The following is a 20,370-nucleotide window of genomic DNA, read 5'->3' on the forward strand; positions in this document are numbered from 1 at the left end:
GGACGGCGTTTCCTGAACACTGAGGACGCTATTCTTAGAATCGCTCCAGATACAGTCCGTTGGCCTCCCATCCTAGGGCCTCTTCCCTCCGGCGCCCCTCGGCCCTAGCTGCCCCTCGCGGTTCTAACCACTCCAGAGTTCGGACTTACCTTTTCCGCTGAGGGTGGAGCAGATCGAGGTGGGTCAACAGGGGACCTGCACCTGGGCAGGATCAGAGTGGAGTGAGGATGCACAGGAAGCCCCGGGGATTGTGTTGGGGAGAGGGGGTTCTGGAAGCCTGGTTGGTTGTTGTTCAGTCACTCAGTCGTGTCTGACTCTTTGTAATCCCGTGGACTGCAGCAGTCCAGGCTTCCCTGTCCTTCGCTGTCTCTAGGAGCTTGCTCAAACTCATGTCCATTGAGTCAGTGATGCCATCCAATCATCTCGTCTTCAGTCGTCCCCTTCTCCTGCTGTCTATCTCTCCTAGCATCAGGGTCTTTTCTAATGACTCAGTTCTTCGCACCAGGTGGCCAAAGTATTAGAGCTTCAGCCTCAGCATCATTCCTTCCTATGAATAGTCAGGGTTGATTTCCTTTAGGATTGCCTGGTTTGATCTCCTTGCAGTCCAAGGGACTCTCCAACACCACAGTTCAAAAGCCTGGTTAATGCTCAAAAAAGTAAAAAGCAGGCCTTTCTCATTGGTATCCTTCTTGTTCAGTGATGAATGTCTGTAGAGGTGGGGCTCTGGACTGCTCAATACTTCTGGATGTTTTTTAGGCTGGGAGGGAGGGGTGTGTGTGGGGCATCTTGCCCAATGCAAAGAGGGTTACTCTTACCCACCTCCGGATACCCTCAGGTCGTTTCTTCAGCTGTCATTTACATGTGAAGTAATAGGTTAAATGCTGGACAGTAAGAAGAACAACACTCAGCATTCATTTCTTTAGTCACTATCTTTAAACTATTTATTTATTGTTTATTTATTACTATATTTATTGGGTTGTGTCTGATCTTAGTTGCAGCATGCGTCCTTGCTGCAAGCGGAATCTTTGGCTGCCATCATCTGTGGGATCTTAGTCCCCAACTAGGGATGGAACCCTGGCCTGCTGCAGGGAAAGAGCAGAGCCCTAAACACTGGACCACAAGGGAAGTCCCTATATTTTAAAAAAGTTTTATTTATTTTGGCTATACTGGGTCTTTGTTGTGCCCTGGTTTTCTCTAATATCAGTCCTGGGGCTTCTCATTGTGGTGGCTTCTCTTGCTGCAGAACACCAGCTCTAGAATACCCAGACTTCAGTAGTTATGGTCCACGGGCTTAGTAGTTCCCAGGCCTGTGGGATCTTCCTGGACCGGAAACTGAACCCACGTCCCGTGCAATTGGCAGGCAGGTTCTTAACTATTGGACCACCAGAGAGGTCCCTCTATATTTTTTATGATGTGTGTTTTAAGTGGATAGAAGACTTTTGGAAGAAAAAAGATAATTGTAGAAAAACCAACTTTGTTGGTCATTTAGTGTCTGAGTGTTTTTGTTTAATAATATCTTTACTGAGTTATAATTCACATACCATACAATTCACTTATTTAAAGTGTACAATTCAATGGTTTGTCGTCTGTCCACAGAGTTTGTGCAATCATCACCACAGTCAATTTTAGAGCATTTTCATTACCCCTCATACCTCTCACCCCTCTCCATTAGTCATCCTTTTAGACTGACTGGCAGAGATTTAACTGACTCTGATTTCCCACCACCTCACTTTCTCTACCTGTAACTATAGATATTAAAAAAAAATTTTTTTTTAATTTTTATTAGAGTGCAGTTGAGTGGGAAAGATCCCCCTGGAGGAGGATATGGCATCCCATGGACAGAGGATCCTGGAAGGCTATGGTCCATTGGGTCACAAAGAGTTGGACATGACTGAGCAAGCACATGTAGTTGATTAAAATGTTATGTTAGCTTCGGGTGTACAGCAGAGTGATTCAGTTATACATATACAAGTATCTGTTCTTCTTCAAATTATTTTCCCATTTAGGTTATTACAGAATATTGAGCAGAATTTCTTGTGCTACACAGTAGGTCTTTGTTGATTGTCTATTTTAAATATAGTAGTTCCACCTGTGATTATAAATGAAGTTGGCCAATTAGGTAACAGTTCCTACTTGCAGACACTTGTCAGAAGTCTTTCATGTGCATTAGCTCATTTAAATCATATGACAACACCATAGGCTGGCTACCATGTTATAGATGGGGAAACTGCTACTCTGAGATGCTAAGAGGCCTGAGGGCCAGCTGGGGTTCAAACCCACAAAGTCTTAGCTTGAGTGAAAGTCACTCAGTCATGTCCGACTCTTTGGGACCCCATGGGTTGTAGCCTACCAGGCTCCTCTGTCCATGGATTTCTCCAGGCCAGAAGATTGGATGGGCCGCTGTTCCCTTCTCCAGGGCAATCTTCCCAGTCCAGGGATCAGGGATCAAACCCAAGTCTCCTGCATAGCAGGCGGATTATTTACCATCTGAGCCACCAGGGAAGCTTAACTACCATATATATATATATATAATTTATTTTTAATCTTTTTTAATGCATCGAGTCTCTAATGGATCAAGTCTTGGTTACAGAATGGGGGATCTTCATTGCATCATGTAGTATCTTTCCTTGCAGCACACAGATTCTCTAGTTGTCCGTGGGCTCAGTAGTTGCCGTGTGGGCTTAGTAGTTACTGTGTGGGTTTAGTTGCTCCTTGGCATGTGGGATCTTAGTTCCCCAACCAGGGATTGAACCTGCATCCCTTGCAATTGCAAGATGGATTCTTAACCACTGGACTGCCAGGGAGTTCCCCAGCATAACCATTCTATTGTACGGATGGGGCAGCTAGCTCCAGGCTTTTAATGCCACTTGCCCCAGCCTGTAGGGCTGTGAGTCCCATCAGCTACCTGCCCAGTGAATCTCCTTCCCCAGGGGGCTTTGCGGATGGGACCCTGAGCAAAGTGAGAGAGGAGAGGCAGGGAGAGGCTGGAGGCCGGCCAGAAAGTGGGGAGAGCTTGGCGGGGGGCAGGGGCGGCTGTTCTTTTCCCCTCCCCACTCTAATGGCAGTTTCTCTGCCAGGTGGGCTTTCCAGAAAAGCTGAGCAGAGCCCACCTGTTCCAGGAGCCCTGGTAAGGAAGGAGCCGGCACTGTCCAGAGCTTGGCCAGAGTTTCCGGCAAAGTTCAGGGATGCCCCCTGGTGGATTTGCACTCCTGACTCAAAACCAAAGCACTTCTCCAAGGCTTCCTGGGATCTATGGGGCTAGGAGCCAGCCTCTGAAGGCGGGGGTCATTTTTCAGCCTTAGCATGTGATCAAGATTCAGTATTGCAGGGGGCAGGGGCCAGTGTTGGGGGTTAAGAACCTTGGTGCAGGCATTAGATGGAATTGGCTTCAAATCCCAGCTCTGCTGCTCAATAACTGAGCTTTTGGGGTAAGTTAGTTGTGGAGGGAAACAGATCAATTGAAGAGGGATTCCTTTAAAGATTGGAGAGCGATTCAGTGAGGAACACTGATGGGATGACGTCATTGAGCAGACAAGGTATAGGGTTGTAGGATGATGAGGCATATTCTGGATGCTGGGTTAGGGGCAGGTTTTGTTTTGCGGGGTCTCCCAAGTAGGATCTGGAGCTCTAGCTAGCTGGAGCCACCAGCCTATGGATTCTGCCCCCAGGTAGCCGGCGGCTGGTGGACGTGATGGACGTGAACACCCAGAAAGGCACGGAGATGAGCATGTCCCAGTTCGTACGGTACTACGAGACGCCCGAGGCCCAGCGGGACAAGCTATACAATGTCATCAGCCTTGAGTTCAGCCACACCAAGCTGGAGCACTTGGTCAAGCGTCCCACCGTGGTAGGTCCCCAGCTATGGTTCCCCTCCCCAGTCACCTTCCCCCTCCCCTTCTTGCTCGAGGCCAGCCTGCACCTGCCTATGGGGGGAGGGCAGGAGGGATTTGGGAGCAGGAGGAGGAGGGGTGAGGCAGTGATGGGGTCTGACTTAAGGGTACCTGGGGCCAGGAAGTGCTGATGGTGGCCTGGCTGGATTTCAGGTAGACCTGGTGGACTGGGTGGACAACATGTGGCCTCAGCACTTGAAGGAGAAGCAGACGGAAGCCACGAACGCCATTGCAGAGATGAAGTACCCGAAAGTGAAGAAGTAAGACTGGCTGGCTGGTGGCGGGAGCTGGGAGTGGGTGACTCTCAGCCTTGTAGGGGGTGAGGGCTGGAAATAAGCCTGGGCTGAGGCCGCAGCTCTTTGGGGTGTGCTGGGATGTGAGTGCTGGGGGTCCTGAGTGTGGGCAGGTTGGCTCTGCATTCTGCTCTGGGTCTGGATTCTTCATCCAGATGGTTCTTTGGCCTTCCTGCCAGCCCCACCCAAGGGGATGTGATCTGAAGAGGAGGAGGACTAATGGAAACCATCTCTCTGTGCATATGTGTGTGTGTGCATGTGTGTGCATGCTTGTCAAACATTCATCCACTCCCTCTAAGTGACAGTGTGTCCTAGGAGTGGATTTTCTAGGGACCCACCATGGACACTTTGCTTTTGCTGAGGGCTGGATAGGGGTCTGGTATTCTTTTGCTTCCTGTTGTTGAGACCAGGCACCTCTGATGGAGAAAAACCTTCTCTGAATAAAGCCAGGGGCCACTTTCTCACCAGACACTCCTTAGAGAGACAGTGTCCTCTAAGGGAGAGGTTGGTGCTGTGCTGGAAAGGTTGGCCACATCTAATTACGGGGACATCACTACAGGCAGCGTGACTAGCAAGTCCTGAGACCAATTATTTAACACGGGCAGAGCTGGCTGCGAGCACCTCCGTGTTCTAGGATTTGAGTGGAGGACCCTTGGGATGATGAAGTCACCTTGGGGCTCCTGCCATCTCAGGCCCTCTGTTTCTATCTCTAAAATGAGAATGAGATACTCTTGGCCCAGGCAGTTGCTCTGTGCTTCCTAGAAGAGTTGGCTCTGGTGGCTCTGAATCCATTAGCATCTCTGCCGAGCCCTGCTGCCAGGAGTGCCCCAAGGAGCTTAAAGGCTGTGAACTTCTCATTCACTCAGCCCTTCATTCAGTGCATATTGAATGCAAACTCCGTGCCAGGCTTTGTAAGGGAGGCCAGCACGCTGGCCCTGGGCTTCCCAACGTTCTGCTTTCAAGCTCGCTCTCTCTGTTTAATTACTTCTCAGGCATTTTTTTCTCCTCTCAAAGCTGATGCTCCCTAATACCCCTTGGATCTGGGCTGTCTTGAAGGGAAAGACTGGGTTCAAGGTGGGGTTGGTAGGAGGGTTTTCAATTCTGTTCTGTTTTGATGCGATCACAGTAAAATTTATGGAGACCCTGGGACAGGGAAGTAATAGAGAAACAGGTCTAAAAACCCCTACCTTCTGGAGAACAGCGGGCCATTAACGCGAGGGCAAGGTGCAGCTGTCATCTTGTGTGTGTGTTAGTCGTGTCCGACTCTTGCGACTCCATGGACTGTAGCCTGCCAGGCTCTTTTGTCCATGGAATTCTCCAGGAAAGAATACTGGAGTGGGTTGCCTTGCCCTCCTGCAGGGGATCTTCCCGACCCAGGGATCAAACACAGGTCTCCTACATTGCAGGCAGTTTCTTTACCATCTGAGCCACCAGGGAAGCCAGCGTTCATCCTAGGCAGAGAGAAACAGGTTACCAGAAGGGAAATGGGAAAAAGAGAAATCCTTTTTGGCTGCTGGCCTCAGAAAAACCCTCTCAGAGGGGATATTTGACATTGGCTTTAAAGGACAGAGGAGATGGGAGGAAAGTGGGGAGGGATGGAGGTAGGCAAGTGCCAAGGGCCTTGATGGAGTCACAGAGGCGGACCTTGAGGAACAAGTGTGGGACTCAGATTAGAGGCAGATCCTAGCTCTCTTTGATTGATCAATTGATTGATTCCACCTATATATTGAACAACTGGTTGGTGCTGGGCACTGAGAATACAGTGGGGAGAAAACCGTGTGAGCTCCCTGCCCTCATGGAGCTTATAGTCTGTGCAGGAGACCTATTAAGCCAGTGATCAGAGAAACAAATGGAAGTTTGCAGTTGTGATGAGGCCACAAGGCAGAGACCCCTGGTGCTATAGAGTGTGAACCAGGGGATTCATCAGGTCAGGGAGGACAGGGCAAGCCACCTTGAGCTGTGGTCTGAAGGGAAGAAGAGTTATTTAGGTGAAGAGACCTTGGAAGAGCTTTTCTGACTGTGTACAGAGAGCCTGGGGTGGTGGGGAGGGCTGGGAGGAGGGTGGAGCTGAAGGGTTTGCAAGGCCAGTGGGAGTGGAGCAGAGAGAGGGAGGGTCAGTGGTGCAGGATGAGGGGTGGGCCAGGCTGACGGGAGTCATGCTGCTGCTGCTGCTAAGTCGCTTCAGTCCTGTCCGACTCTGTGCGACCCCAGAGATGGCAGCCCACCAGGCTCCCCCGTCCCTGGGATTCTCCAGGCAAGAACACTGGAGTGGGTTGCCATTTCCTTCTCCAGTGCATGAAAGTAAAAAATGAAAGTGAAGTGGCTCAGGTGTGTCTGACTCTTAGCGACCCCATGGACTGCAGCCCACCAGGCTCCTCTGTCCATGGGATTTTCCAGGCAAGAGTACTAGAGTAGGGTGCCATTGCCTTCTCCGATTATCCTCCTAAGGAGCCTTTTTTATTTTTAAAGACGTTTCCCTTCTAAACACATCTTTCTCCTAATTGCCCACCTCTCAAAATTTAATGTCACAAAGATACTGTGTATCTGTTTATGTATATATATATATATGTGTGTGTGTGTGTGTACTTTACACATACAAAGAGTAAGATTTTGTTTCACCCCTTGGGAGTGCATCAGCCTGTAGAGGAGGGATGCTCTCGACTGAGGAGGAACACTAGGCTCACAGGAAGGCCAGATGAGAATATTATCAGACACAGGGCAGGAGTAAGTCTGTTTCTACAGTGGGACTCCTTCCATGAAGAAACTGCATGGCCTCAAGAGAAAATAGTTACAGATACTGATATACAGGGCTCTCTCCATGAAAAGGTAGCTTTCAAGTAGTAAGGCCCACTAACAAAACCCAGCCTACAATCCCAGCTTGTAATCATTTTTTTAACATCTAACTGAATAGACAGCCAAAGATCAACAACTGTATGAGGAAAGCCTGAAATATTAAAAACAAAAAAAGGGAGGAGAGGGCTAAAAAACTTCAGAAAAAGAGAACTTATAATTAATATTCATGATATAGGAGATACCTCCTTTTTACTGAGCTTTGCCAATAGCGGTTTTTTGTTGTTATTTTCTTTTTCTTTTTTTTTATAAATTGAAGTTTTGTGGCAACTCTATGTCAATCAAGTCCACAGGTTCCATTTTTCCAAGAGCATCTGCTCACTTCATGTCTTTCTCACATTTTGATAATTCTTATAGTACTACAAATATTTTCATTATTATTTTATTTGTTGTAGTGATCTATGATAAGTGATATTTGATCTTACCATATGACTTGCTGAGGGCTCAGATGATGGTCAACGTTTTTTATCATTAAAGTATTTTTAAATTAAAGAATGTACAATTTTTTGAGGAGAGTCATAAAGCTGATGTGCGTGCTAAGTCATTTCAGTTGTGTCTGACTCTGTGACTCCATGGGATGGAGCCTGCCAGGCTCCTCTATCTGTAGGATTCTCCAGGCAAGAATACTGGAGTGGGTTGCCGTGGGGGTCTGTATTTCTCCTAAGGGCAATCAGAAACTTCTTGAATTAAAAAAATAATAATATTTTTTGATTACTCGGCATGTGGCATCTTAGTTTCCCAACCAGGGATTGAACCCACACCCCCTGCATTGGAAGAGCAGAGTCTTAACCATTGGACCACCAGGGAAGTCCCCTGAAACCTTGTAGATTTTAAGCAGAGAGGGACGTGTTCAGATTTGCATTCTGCAAATTCTGCAGCTTCAGTATGGATTGAAGGAGGTGTGTGGGCAGAATGATAGGAGCAGCCATTGTGTCATCTACCTGAGGATGGGTAATGGGGCAGGGTTAGGAGAGAGCAGAGCGCAAACAGGACATGTATTTAGGACGGTGAAATAGACAGCCTTTAGTGACAGATTTCAATTAAGTAATGTCTACCTTGCCTGTCTGAAATATTCAGTGTATTCTTCACTTTATTGAAAGATTCCTTTAAATAGTAAGCTCTGTTAATACACTGAGAGTTCTATCTAATTACCAAGAAAAGAGTCACCCACAATTTTCTAGAACCACATGTCTTGGACATATTGGTTGCATCATGTGGCAAATAAATTTACAATCCCTGTCAGTGGCCTAGAATTTGTTATAGGATTTGAAGCTTGTTAGGAAGGAAATTGTCGCCTTGGAAATAGTACATTTGTTTGGCTGAAACAAATGCTAATTTCAGTTAATAAACAAGGTAAAAATCCCATGATGATGAAGTCCTCTGGGATCATAGAATTGTTCTTTGGAATTTAATTAAAACGACACTTTCTAGAAATCAGAGTTTTCATGCTGGAGGTGCCTGGAGAGTGGAAAGAGCTGCAGGGTCACCTGAACCGAGGGTTTGCAGGGGCGAGAGGAGGGTTACCAACCCATGACTGCTTCCTCCCTGGTTCCAGGATTTATGCCCTTTGATCATGGTGAGGAGGTAAGGAATTTTAATGGATTTTTGTTCAGGAATTTCAGGCAAGGAAGGGGTGGAGACAGTTGTTAAGGGGATAGTTGCAACATTGTGGGAGACAAAATATGTGTAAAGGGTATACTAGTGTGGGAATCCTCTGGTGGTCTAGTGTTTTGGACTCAGTGCTTTCACTGCTCTGCCTCCCACTGGATCCCTAGTGGGGGAACTAAGATCCCACAAGCTGCATGGTGCAGCCAAAATATAAATAACTGTATGTATTTATACTAGTTATTAATTACCTCTTGCATTTGCTGTGTATTACGTGCAAGACACTAAGTAGTTGGTAGACTGCAGTGAATAGATAGAGTCCCTCTTCTCATGAAGCTTGTATTCTGGCTGGAAGAAGAGACAGGCCAGGATAAATTATATTATGTGTGTGTGTGTCTGTGTGTGTGCGTGCGTGCGTGCGTGTGTGTGTGTGTGTATGAGTTGCTCAGTCGTGTCTGACTCTTTGTAACCCCATGGACTGTATGTAGCCTGCCTGGCTCCTGTGTCCATGGAATTCTCCCGGCAAGAATACTGGAGTGGGTTGCCATTCCCTTCTCCAGGGGATCTGCCGGACCCAGGTATCGAACCTGGGTCTCCTACATTGCAGGCAGATTCTTTACTGTCTGAGCCAAGCTCTAAATTATAGTATAATTTTTACCCTGAATTATTATATTATCCTAAGTTATATATTAGGAAGTGATAAGTGTCATCAGCAGGATAAAGGGAAAAGGTGATGACAGAGTGGACTGAATATCAGCTATACCGTCTTATTTCTACCACGTCCTCCCTACCCCCATCGCCGTCCTATAGAAACATTTTGACTGTACAGAATTATTTGTCTTGGGAAATTCCTTACCAGTGTACAAACAGTGACAATGATTTGGAAGTATCCCTGTTGGCTGTTTATTGCTACATTACACTTTAAATTTAACAACTTAAAAAACTGTATATCTTAGCAGCATCAGCTCACAGCTTTTGTAGGGCAGGTGTGACTCAGGTGGCTCAGTTATGGCTCAAAGTCTTGCTTGCACTTGGGTTAAAACTTTAGACCTGGGGGATTCCCTGATGGTCCAGTGGTTAAGCCTTTGCACTTTTACTGCCAAGGGCCTAGGTTTGATGCCAGGTCGGGGAACTGAGATCCCACAAGCCATGCGGTGTGGCAAAAAAAAAAACCACAAAAAACCAGTTTAGGCCTGGGCCTCAATTCTTCACTATGTGGGCCTCTCTGTAAGGCTGCTTGAGTGTCCTCAAACATGGCAGCTTCCTACCCTCCATCAGGAGTGGTTTGAAAGAGAACAGGAGGAAGCTACAGTGCCTTTTATAACCTAATTTTGGAAGTCACATACTTTTCGATCATCCCAAGTCCCTTCATTCATTTCTGACTCTTTGCAACCCTATGGAATATAGCCTGCCAGGCTCCTCTGTCCGTGGAATTTTCCAGGCAAGAATGCTGGAGTGGATAGCCATTTCCTCCTCCAGGGTATCTTCCCAACCCAGGAACTGAACCCGCCTCTCCTGTGCCTCCTGCGTTGGCAGGTGGGTTCTTTACCACCAGTGCCACGTGGGAAGCCTAACATACTGTTTGCTGCTGCTGCTGCTAAGTCGCTTCAGTTGTGTCCGACTCTGGACGACCCCATAGACTGCAGCCCACTAGGCTCCTCTGTCTCTGGGATTTTCCAGGCAAGAGTACTGGAGTGGGTTGCCATTTCCTTCTCCAATGCATGAAAGTGAAAAGTGAAAGTGAAGTCACTCAGTCGTGCCCGACTCTTAGCGACCCCATGGACTGCAGCCTACCAGGCTCCTCCGTCCATGGGATTTTCCAGGCAAGAGTGCTGGAGTGGGGTGCCATTGCCTTCTCTGACCAAAATCTCTATGGAAGACATAATAAAGTGAAGTCGCTCAGTCGTGTCCGACTCTTTGCAACCCGTGGATTGTAGCCCACCAGGTTCCTCCATCCATGGGATTCTCCAGGAAAGAATACTGGAGTGGGTTGCCATTTCATATTCTAGTTAGTTAAAAGCAAGTCACTAAATCCAGCCCACACTCGAGGGAGGGGAATTTGGCTCTGCCTCTGGAAGGGGTGGGGGAGCACTCAGAGACTTTTTGGACGTGTTTTACAACTTCTACAGTAATCTCCTAGGTCTGTGACTTGGGCACACATCTTTCACTTAGGAGTGTTGGATATTTTAACGCATTTCAAAAATAAATGGGCAAGTTGTTTCCCTTCTCACCTGCTCACACTCCAGGCTTTGCAGAAATGAGGTTTGCTGGTATATTGGAAATATACCATGGACCAAAAGATCTTAGAAGCCCAGCCTAATCGGGATCCCGTATAAAGCATACACTTGGCTCTCCCCAAATTGAAAATTGACCACATTTTCTCCCAGTGTATGTTCTGGAAGTGGCAGGAAGAACAAGGGAATAATGTGGTGACCAAGTTTTGGGGCTGCCTCTGCTGCTCCCTGTAGCTACGGCAAGTGTTTCATCTCCTTTTTTTTAAATAAATTATTTATCTATTTGGTTGCCCAGGGTCTGAGCTGTGGCTGCTGCTGCTACTGCTAAGTTGCTTCAGTCGTGTCCGACTCTGTGCGACCCCAGAGACAGCAGCCCACGAGGCTCCCCCGTCCCTGGGATTCTCCAGGCAAGAACACTGGAGTGGCTTGCCATTTCCTTCTCCAATGCATGAAAGTGAGAAGTGAAAGTGAAATCGCTCAGCCGTGTCCGACCCTCAGCAACCCCATGGACTGCAGCCTTCCAGGCTCGTCCATCCATGGGATTTTCCAGGCAAGAGTACTGGAGTGGGGTGCCATTGCCTTCTCCTCTGAGCTGTGGCAGGCAGGGTTTTTTTAAATTGTGGCGTGTGAACTCATAGTTGTGGCATGTAGCATCTAGTTCCTTGACCAGGGATTGAACCTGGGCCCCCTGCATTCAGAGCATGGAGTCTCAGCCACTGGACCACCAGGGAAGTCCGGATCTTCACTTCTGTCTACGAAATGGGGATCCTGTGATCCCTGCCCTGCCTCCCTGCCATGCTAAAGGGAAGATGGAGCCTACAATGGATGTGAAATATAGTTGAGATAAAATGCTTTTGTCCATGTGGCCTCATGTATAGACACACAGAGGCTGCAGCTGCTATTAGAATCCAGGCATCCACCGCTTTCTAATCTGCCCTCCCTCACGTTTGCATAGGGCATCTCTACAACCCATATTTACCTTCTCACTCTCATCAGTCATGTTTGCTGGCATCATAAATGATTTCCCCTGTGTAATATATCACACAGAGAAATTGACATGGAGGGGCTGGTGATGTCACACATGGGCCATGCCCTGGACTCAAGCCTCTGGATTCGTGGATTCTTGTACCTAAAAAGAAGAGCAAAGAAAACTGTCCTTTCCTGTAGTGCCAGGTATGGACCCAGGTGCTGTGTTTTATACTTAGCACACAAATCTCAAAAATCTAGGAAGCAGGTTACTTTTGTTGTTGTTCAGTCACTAAGTTGTATGGGACTATTTGCAACCCTATGAACTGCAGCACACCGAATTTGGTCAAACTCATGTCCATTGAGTCGGTGATGCCACCCAACCATCTCATCCTCTATTGCCCCCTTCTCCTGCCCTCAGTATTTCCCAGCATAGGGTCTTTTCCAATGAGTCGGCTCTTTGCATTAGGTGGCCAAAGTATTGGAGCTTCTGCATCAGTCCTTCCAGTGAATAGTCAGGGTTGATTTCCTTTAGGATTGACTGGTTTGATCTCCTTGCAGTCCATGGGACTCTCAAGAGTCTTCTCCATTACTACAATTCCAAAGCATCAATTCTTTGGCCCTCAGCCTTCTTTTTGGTCCAGCTGTCACATCCATAACAGATAAATGGAAGCTGAAATTCACAGTCGTTTAATGCAGTATGGATGTAGCCGCTGAGCTACAGTCAGCTGGTGTGTAAGTCAGTAGGAGCTGGTGTGGCTTCTGGATAACCGGAGAGGCAACGTTTAAAAAAACAACAACAACAATAGTGCTGGCCAAACCAAATCGATTCAGGGCCTGGTTTGATCTGTGAGGGCCATGAGTTAGAGGGCCCTGAGCAGTTTAACAAATGGGATGCTGAGTTCCAGAGGCGGGGAAAGATTTGGTCCAGCTCACATAGCTGATTAGAATAATTATAGGGCTGTTGCTGGGTGCTGCATTTACATGGATGAATCTGGTGTGGTCCCTCCCTCTCAAGTAGCTGAGGCGTTTGTGACTTTAAAAGTAATATGGGGAAGTTCCCTGGTTGCCTAGTGGTTAGGATTGGGTGCTTTCCCTGCGAAGGCCTCGGTTCAATCTCTGGTCTGGGAAACGTCCTGTATGCTGGTGATGAGGCCAAAATACAAAATTAAAAAAAAAAAAAGAAAGAAAGGTAATATGTCTCCCATGTGGACAGCTTGTTCCTGTTAGGGCCTTCTCCTCTCTTAGGTCATTTAATTCAATGACTGGTGCTCAGGTTCAAGGTCAGGAATAATCATTGTCATGACTTTTTTTTCTTTTAAATAGGCAAAGTATTCATAAGGTAAAAAATTCAACCCTTTCTAGGGCGTTTACAGTTTAACTTCACAGCAGGCCATCAGGGAGGTTCCAATGCATGAGCCATCCTGTAAATGACACCAGAAAGCAGCACCCTGCCACAGGATATTGACCGCCTTGAAATGGCTCAATGTTCACTTCCCTAAAATGGGGATTATTGGGTTGTTTTGAGGGTAAAATGTGATCATACCTGTAAACAGCTATTATTATGAGCAGCTGATAATTGGAACCTATTCATTAAGAATGGTTGGTAGCCTGGGGAATGGGACTTGGCTAAAGAAAGGAGAAGTTTGCTTTCTGTCCCTGCAGCCAGCATACCACCATCTCCTACACTTCTTGTAGTTTGGGAGGAGGGCGGGAAGGGTGGGATGAAAAGTGGGCTGTTTTCCTGATGCGTGTGCCTGGGATGGAGGGGACTTATGATTTGAGCTGGACTAACTCTTTAGGGCTTCCCTGGTGGCTCAGTGATTTAAAAAAATCCACCTGCCAATGCAGGAGACTCCATTCTGGTATTCTTGCCTGGGAAATCCCATGGACAGAAGAACCCGGCAGTCTACTGCCCACGGGGTCACAAAGAAAGATTTAGTGACTAAACAACAGTTCCTTTAGTTAGTGTCTGAGGTTTGGCTGTAACCTGCAGACTCTGCTGTTTGTGAGTCTTGGGATTTACCAGGGAGATGTGGGGAGAATGGCTGAGAAACTCTGAGATAGGCTGTTTGGATAAGTACCTCACTTCAAGGGTAGTGATCAGGGTGAGCCTCTCTGCTTTCTCACGTGTAAAATGGGTACAATCCTGGGAATGACCTTACAGGGTTGTTGTGAAGATTGGATTCATCATCAAAGTGTCTATCTCAGTGAGTTCGATGATGTGGGGTTACATAGCTACTAAGGGCGCAGGTAAGGGACAGGGCTGAAAGAGCATCTTAGATTGCAAATGAACTTCAGGTCACCTCCCTGCCCTCAGGACAAGTATCCTGCTGAGAGAGGGGAAGTGGTTGTCCAAGGTCATACTGGCAGTGTGTTTTAAGGCCAGAGCAGCGTCCGTGGTCCCTGGCTGCCACACCCGGGATCTGACAAGCCCTCCACCTGCTGGCACTCGCCCTTCCTATAGCTTTGCCCCATGGGTGCATTTCAGGAAGCTAGTTTTGCTGGGTCGCCTTCAACAGCAGGATAGCATCCACACTCCCTAGAAACGTGTGTGCGGGAGTCCCCGGGCGCCTGCCAGTAGAACAGAGGTGGGGAGAGCTATCCTGGTGCCCCCACCCAGCCCGGGTGAGGGGGCGGCCGTGGGCGGCGGCGGCGTCCCCTGGCGCTGGTCTGGCGCGCTTCCTTGTCACCGCCGCGGCCTCCCTCCGCCTCCCTGGCGGCCGCCTTGCCGCGCGGGTGTTCAGTTTCAGCGCGGGGATGAGTGCAGGCTGCGCCCAGCTCCCCGAGAAAGGAAGGAAGCCAGCAAGTGAGGGCTCCGCGGTCCTCGACTGGGGCCTGGCAGCACCGTGGAGGGTGCTCGGCTCTGGTCGCGGGGGCCGGGCGAGCGTCCAGCTTCCGCTGCCCAAGGGGACACCCCGGAGCCGCACCGCCGAGGGTAACCGCGGGCGGGGATGGGCGGGCGTCCGCCTTGCGGGCCCGGGCTGCCCGGGAGCCCCCACTCCTTCGGGGCGCGCCGGGGCGGGGTGTGGGTCGCCTCCCGCCCGCGGGCTGAGCGGCCGGCGTCGCGGAGCGGCTCTTTGTGTCTCCCGGGGCTGCGTGTAAGTGTGTAGTGTGTGTGCACGCGTGCGCGCGCTCATTGCCTCCAGCCCCATCACCCGGTGCCAGCTTTCCAGGCATCCCCCCTCCCCCGCGCGCCAGACCTTTGCCCGAGGGGACGCCCCCTGGGCTGCCGGGGGAGTTTCGCCAAGTTGGAGGGAAAAGGGCGGGGTGGAGCTGCCCTGCCTCCCCAGATGCCAGGCAGCGCCCCAAAGTTAGTGCTGCAGGTGCAGCGCCCCCACCTTCCAGACTCCTCCCCAGCCAGCCCGAGCCTTGGGAGGCGGGAACCCCCCCAAAGGCTTGGGGGCGCCTGATATTCAGCCGCCAACTTGGAAGGTGTCCATAGAAAACCACCCGCGTCGCTGCGGGGGTGGGGGGTGGGGTGGGGGGGCGCGGCTTTCCGGGCAGGGGGCGGCCGCGGCCCAGGCGGAACCAAGGCTGGCTGGCTGGCCGCCGCGAGAGCTTAGCGGCCGTGGCACCGAGCCGGGGTGCCCATGTGACTGCGGTGTGCTTTGGAAGAGGAAGCTGTTAGAGGTCAGTGCAAAGGCGTCACGCCAGAGAGAGCCAGAAGCCGGAGTGAGGGGGGAGACGTGGGATGAGCACGGCGGGGCGAAGGCTGCAGCCACCAGGACCTAAGCGGCCCTCTCCCAGCTCCCCTGGCTGCCCTAAAGCATGCAGTTGCCCGGCAGGAGGGACCGGTCGGTCCTGGACGCCTGGAAATGAGGGACCTGGGAGGAGGGACCTCTCCTGGAGAGGCGGGTCTGGAAGTGGCTCCCCGGAGCTCTGAGGGGCCTCAGAGGATGCTGGAGGGTGACTGGGAGGGCAGAGCAGACACCAGCTCAACTTGGAGAACTTTGGCTTGCACGCAGCAGCCGCAGCTTGAAGGGATTCCCTTTCCACACTTGCTGGGGAGGTTCGGGCTGGGGCTGGAGATGGGCAGGTTGAGGTGGGTGACGTGTTTGACCAGGCAGGCTTGGGTCTGCGGCCCAAGAGACAAAACTGCTCTTTTCTGCTTTGGGCACCGGGGAGAGTGTCCAGCTGCCGGCCAAAGGAAGCATCTCGCCTTTCTCCATCCCACGAACACTTAAATTGTTTTTCCTTGACTGTGTTCTGCCAGGGGCCTGGAGGAGGTGGAAATCAAGGTTAGATTAAAAAAAGAAGAGATGGTTTTAGGAAAATGAGGACTAATATTTTGAAGTGGTGCTTAGAGAGAAGAGGCCGGTGTGGTCCATGGGGGTGGGGTGGGGGTGGGGTGGGGGCTTCAGCACCCCGCTGCACCTTGAGTTCCTTGGAGAGATGAGAAACACCCAGGCCTTCGGCTTGGGGACCTGGCTGGGTGGGCAGGGAGGAGGCAGCGGGGTGTGGAGCCGGAGCTGGAGCTGGGACTTTAACAGCCTCAGCGCCAGCACCCGCAGCCCGCGCCTGTCTTCGTGACTGGGCTGCGTCCTGCGCTGTCAACTACACCCCTCCGATGGGGTTGCTAGGCAGCGGGGCTCTGATGTGCGGGAAGGCCTTCTGATTTGTCAGCCTCCTGCAGACACATGGTTAAGGCTCCTTCCAGCCTATCCGGAGGAGGGACGCGGGGCACGCCGCCTGCATACTGCCGACAGCCCCGGGTCCACCTGAATGTGAGGTGCAAAAGGCAACCAGAGGGAGGGGCCGCCTGGAACCCTCCAGCTTCCTAACCAGCTCTGCCCCAGGCCACCCTCCTCCCCTCCACCCCATTATCTCTTAAGCTGCAGGTTCCTCCCTACCCGTCCCCGCCCCATTCCTCCCCTCTTCCCCAAAACCGTGGAAAAGCAAAGTGCAGCGGGGAAAAGAGGTCAGTGGGGTAAGCATGTGTGTGCGGGCCTCTGGAGGTGCCAGGGTGTGTGAGCATGAGCCCTGGGGGACTACCCCCAGCAGCGGCTCTTGTGGGAAGGGATAGGTGGGAGGGAGGGGGCCCTGGCACCGCCATCTGCCAGGCCCAGACCTGGAAGCCTGTCCTTCCCCCTCCTGAGCTCTGCCTACCCCTAGGAGGGCAGCAAGTGGAGGGAGGAGGGAGGAGATGGCTGAGTAAGGAAGGTGGGATGTCTGGCAGTTGCAGGAGCTCAGAAGCAGTGCTGCTGGCGCGTTTCTTCTCTCAAATGCACTTCTGTCCCAGCCTCTAAGGGCCAAGCTCTCCTTCCCTCTTTCCCTCCCTTTTTGCCTCTCCACCATCCCACCCCCAGGGGCTTTACCACTTGACTTTTTTTTTGGCAGCTTTTTTTGAGATGTACTTCACACACCATTCATCCATTTAAAGTGTACAATTCAGTGTTTCTTAGCATGTTTACAGAGTCATGCAACCACCATCAATTTTAGAACATTTTTGTCACCCCACAAAATGGAGTGACACCCCATTAGCTGTCACTCTTCATTTCCTCCCCCAACCTCCTTCAGCATCTGGCCACCACTGTCCTGCTCTCTGTCTCGAGATTTGCCTACTCTGGACATTTCCTACATGGAATCGAACACTATGGTCTTTTACAGCTGATACCCTTGTACTTTCAGCTGCATTGCTTACTTTGCAATCAATTGCAGTTTGTCTTGCCATTTAACTTTTTCAGGGCTGTGTTCCAGTAAGAGTGTTTCATCCATCAGGTCAGGGGTCTATGCTTTTCTCTAAGTGCTATGGCTAGCTCTGGACTGGACCACTGCTTGGCTCTCAGTCAGTGATTGTTGAATGAAGGAGGAGATGAATGGGGACTAGTAATTGGCAAGCAATGCAGGTGGTTTACAACTGAATTCCGGGGGGCCCAGCTGCTGCACAGGGGCCTGGCAGCTTGGGAGAACAGCAGGTACAGGAGCTGGAAGGAGTAGAAAGGAAGCCTCTTGCTTGGGTAGGAGGTGTGGGGGTGGGACAAGAGTAGAAACTGTCTGCAAGGAAGAAACGAAGTGGCCTGTGGGTTGCCAGTTCTTTCTCTGGCGGGAACCTGAGAACAAAGATGCCTCCCCCAGCCTTGGGGGCAGGTAGCCAATGCTTGAGATTCATCATGTGGTCACAGGGGCTTCCCCCATGGGGAACTCTAATTAGATTTGGGTATTTTAAAAAAAGAAAATTCCCCAGCGTCAGCGTTTGTCAAAGGGCAGCAGGTCAAGCATCTCTGAAGCTCTTTGCTTACCTCCTGTGATTCAAGCACTGAACTGTTTTTTCTGTTTTTCTCGCTCATGTGCTGCAGGTACTGTCTGATGAGTGTGAAGGGTTGTTTCACTGACTTCCACATCGACTTTGGAGGCACTTCCGTTTGGTACCATGTTTTCCGGGGTGGGAAGGTGAGTTGAGTCTCTTCACATCTCTCTGCATCCCTGACTATTTGTGCCTGGAGGGGCTCTCACCTTTCTCCTTCCACTCACCTTCCCCAGCAAGCCCCCACCCTGTGCGTACTTTGAGTGCCACTTGGTCCCCTGGGGCCACCTCCTTACTCTCTGTCTTTTTCTGGAGGGAAAGATCAAGGTCAACTTTTTGCATCACTTCTGGTCACCCATTCACCCCTGTTCACCCAGTCCAATCAATGTCCTAAGCATCTTAGGCCAGATTGGGAGCATGAATGCTTCAGTCCTGTCAGACTCTTTGTGATCCCATGGACTATAGCCGTCCAGGCTCCTCTGTCTACGGGATTCTCCAGGCAGAGATACTGGAATCATTTGTTATGTCCTCCTCCAGGGATCTTCCCGACCCAGGGATCAAACCCCAGTCTCTTATGTCTCCTGCATTGGGAGGTGGGTTCTTTACCACTCACACCACCTGGGAAGCATCTTAGGCCACATTAGAACTTCAGATTTGGCTCCCAAGAACCCCCCAGCATTCACTTCCCCCAGCTGTAGTTTCAGCTCCAGCACTGTGACCTTTTAACTTACAAGTCTAGTTGCTGGCACCACCTGCCTCCAAGAACATTTTCCATGAGGGACAGACATCACCCAGGGAAAGGAGATGAGGCATGTGTTCAGGATGCTCCTGCTGTGTCTGCCCCTGTGTGCCTGTCCACGTGGGAATGGAGGGGTCCCTGCACAGACGTGAGTGTTCCTTGAGAATATGTGTGCTCCGTCCTGCTCCTCTGGGTCTACGTGTGCATGTGTTTTAACCAAACATGTTGGAAGAAATTCTGGTTAGAAAGTCACCCCACTTGGTTCCAGATGTTTTTCCTCTTTCTCCAGAGCGAGCACAAACTGGGTTTATTTATTGGGCCATTTTATCCTACAACTTAAGAAATCCCCCTTCCTCTCTTTGCCCCACCTCCCCCAACAAGCCCATGGCTCAGGAGAAAGAATGTTCTACCTAGTCTAAGTCTTTCCACCCTGGTGTTTCGGCTGGAATGAAGATTCTCTAAAGGCAGGCAGGGGGCCTCCCAGACCAGCAGCACAGCCCACCCTGCCCCTCCGGAGACCCTTTGGAGAACCTGGACCTAGAGGGGTCCCCGGGGATGGGTCCTCCCCCATCCTCTCCGCTCCCAGGCAGGTGGGACTGTCTCCTGGCTTGTGGCAGAGCCTGGAAGAAATCAGAGACTTTGGCCTGGATCTTTAACCGATTGCTTCCTTTTCCTCCTAAGATCTTTTGGCTGATTCCTCCAACCTTGCACAATTTGGCACTGTATGAGGAGTGGGTGCTGTCAGGCAAACAGAGCGACATCTTCCTGGGAGACCGTGTGGAGCGATGCCAAAGAATTGAGCTGAAACAGGGCTACACGTTTTTCATCCCTTCCGGTAGGTTCCTGCGAGGCTGGCACTGGGCTGTCTCTTAGCAGCCTCCTGTTACCAGGGGTTTAAGCCAGGCGATGGGGTCTCTCTGGGCCTCCCGGCCTTGGGCAGTCTCCAAGAGAAGCAGGCCTCAGGCTGCAGGGGAAAAACAACCTCTCACATCTTACCTGTTTCTTCCTGCCTGAGGGCTAGAATTTTCTCCTGGGAGAAAGCCAGAGCCCTCCCAGTCTGGGGAAGTTTGAATGCCTTCCTCCAAGATGTCCTGCTGAGATTTCTGATAGTGAGGATGAGGGTGGTCCTATAGGGAGGGAAGGGGTGACTTTACCCTACGGGCTTGGGAGGGGGAAGAGAAGGGTTGGCCCAGGGGAAGAACAGACCCCATGGAAGCCCGGGGGGAGGGGAATGCACCCAGAGTGGCAGCCTCCTTTCCGCAGAATGAGATGAAATGTAATTGGGCTCAAGGTCAATTCCTGCACTTGGACTCTCCCCTTCCCCCCAAATAATTAGCTCCATAACTACAACACAGGGCAGTAATTAAGAGCATGGGCCCTGGGGCCAGAATACCCCGCCCTAATTCAAATTCCTTCTCTGATGTTTACCAGCTGTGACTTCCTGGAAATAACTTAACCTCTCGTTGCCTCAGTGTTCTCATCCGTAAAATGGAAGACTTACTGGGTGGTAATGAGGACTGAATGAGCCAAGACCTATTTGCCTACA

At 50.5% G+C, this 20,370-nt stretch overlaps 1 protein-coding gene across 5 annotated transcripts in view; it reads left to right on the top strand.

The window, feature by feature from the left end:
- Positions 1 to 20,370, top strand: part of KDM2B (lysine demethylase 2B) — a 118,764-nt gene that overhangs the window by 20,888 nt on the left and 77,506 nt on the right. The window contains exons 5-8 of one of the 5 annotated variants that reach the window (XM_069557800.1): positions 3,669 to 3,847; positions 4,044 to 4,150; positions 18,138 to 18,231; positions 19,506 to 19,659. In XM_069557800.1, coding sequence (XP_069413901.1) covers positions 3,669 to 3,847; positions 4,044 to 4,150; positions 18,138 to 18,231; positions 19,506 to 19,659 — 534 coding nt within the window. Of the gene's footprint in view, positions 1 to 3,668; positions 3,848 to 4,043; positions 4,151 to 14,568; positions 14,777 to 15,154; positions 15,472 to 15,495; positions 15,636 to 16,054; positions 16,080 to 16,581; positions 16,760 to 18,137; positions 18,232 to 19,505; positions 19,660 to 20,370 lie in introns of those variants that run through there. The other 4 variants (XM_069557801.1, XM_069557802.1, XM_069557803.1 and 1 more) reach the window with 4 other exon arrangements.

The sequence above is a fragment of the Ovis canadensis genome, chromosome 17 (assembly GCF_042477335.2).
Source record: "Ovis canadensis isolate MfBH-ARS-UI-01 breed Bighorn chromosome 17, ARS-UI_OviCan_v2, whole genome shotgun sequence".
Lineage (NCBI taxonomy): Eukaryota > Metazoa > Chordata > Mammalia > Artiodactyla > Bovidae > Ovis > Ovis canadensis.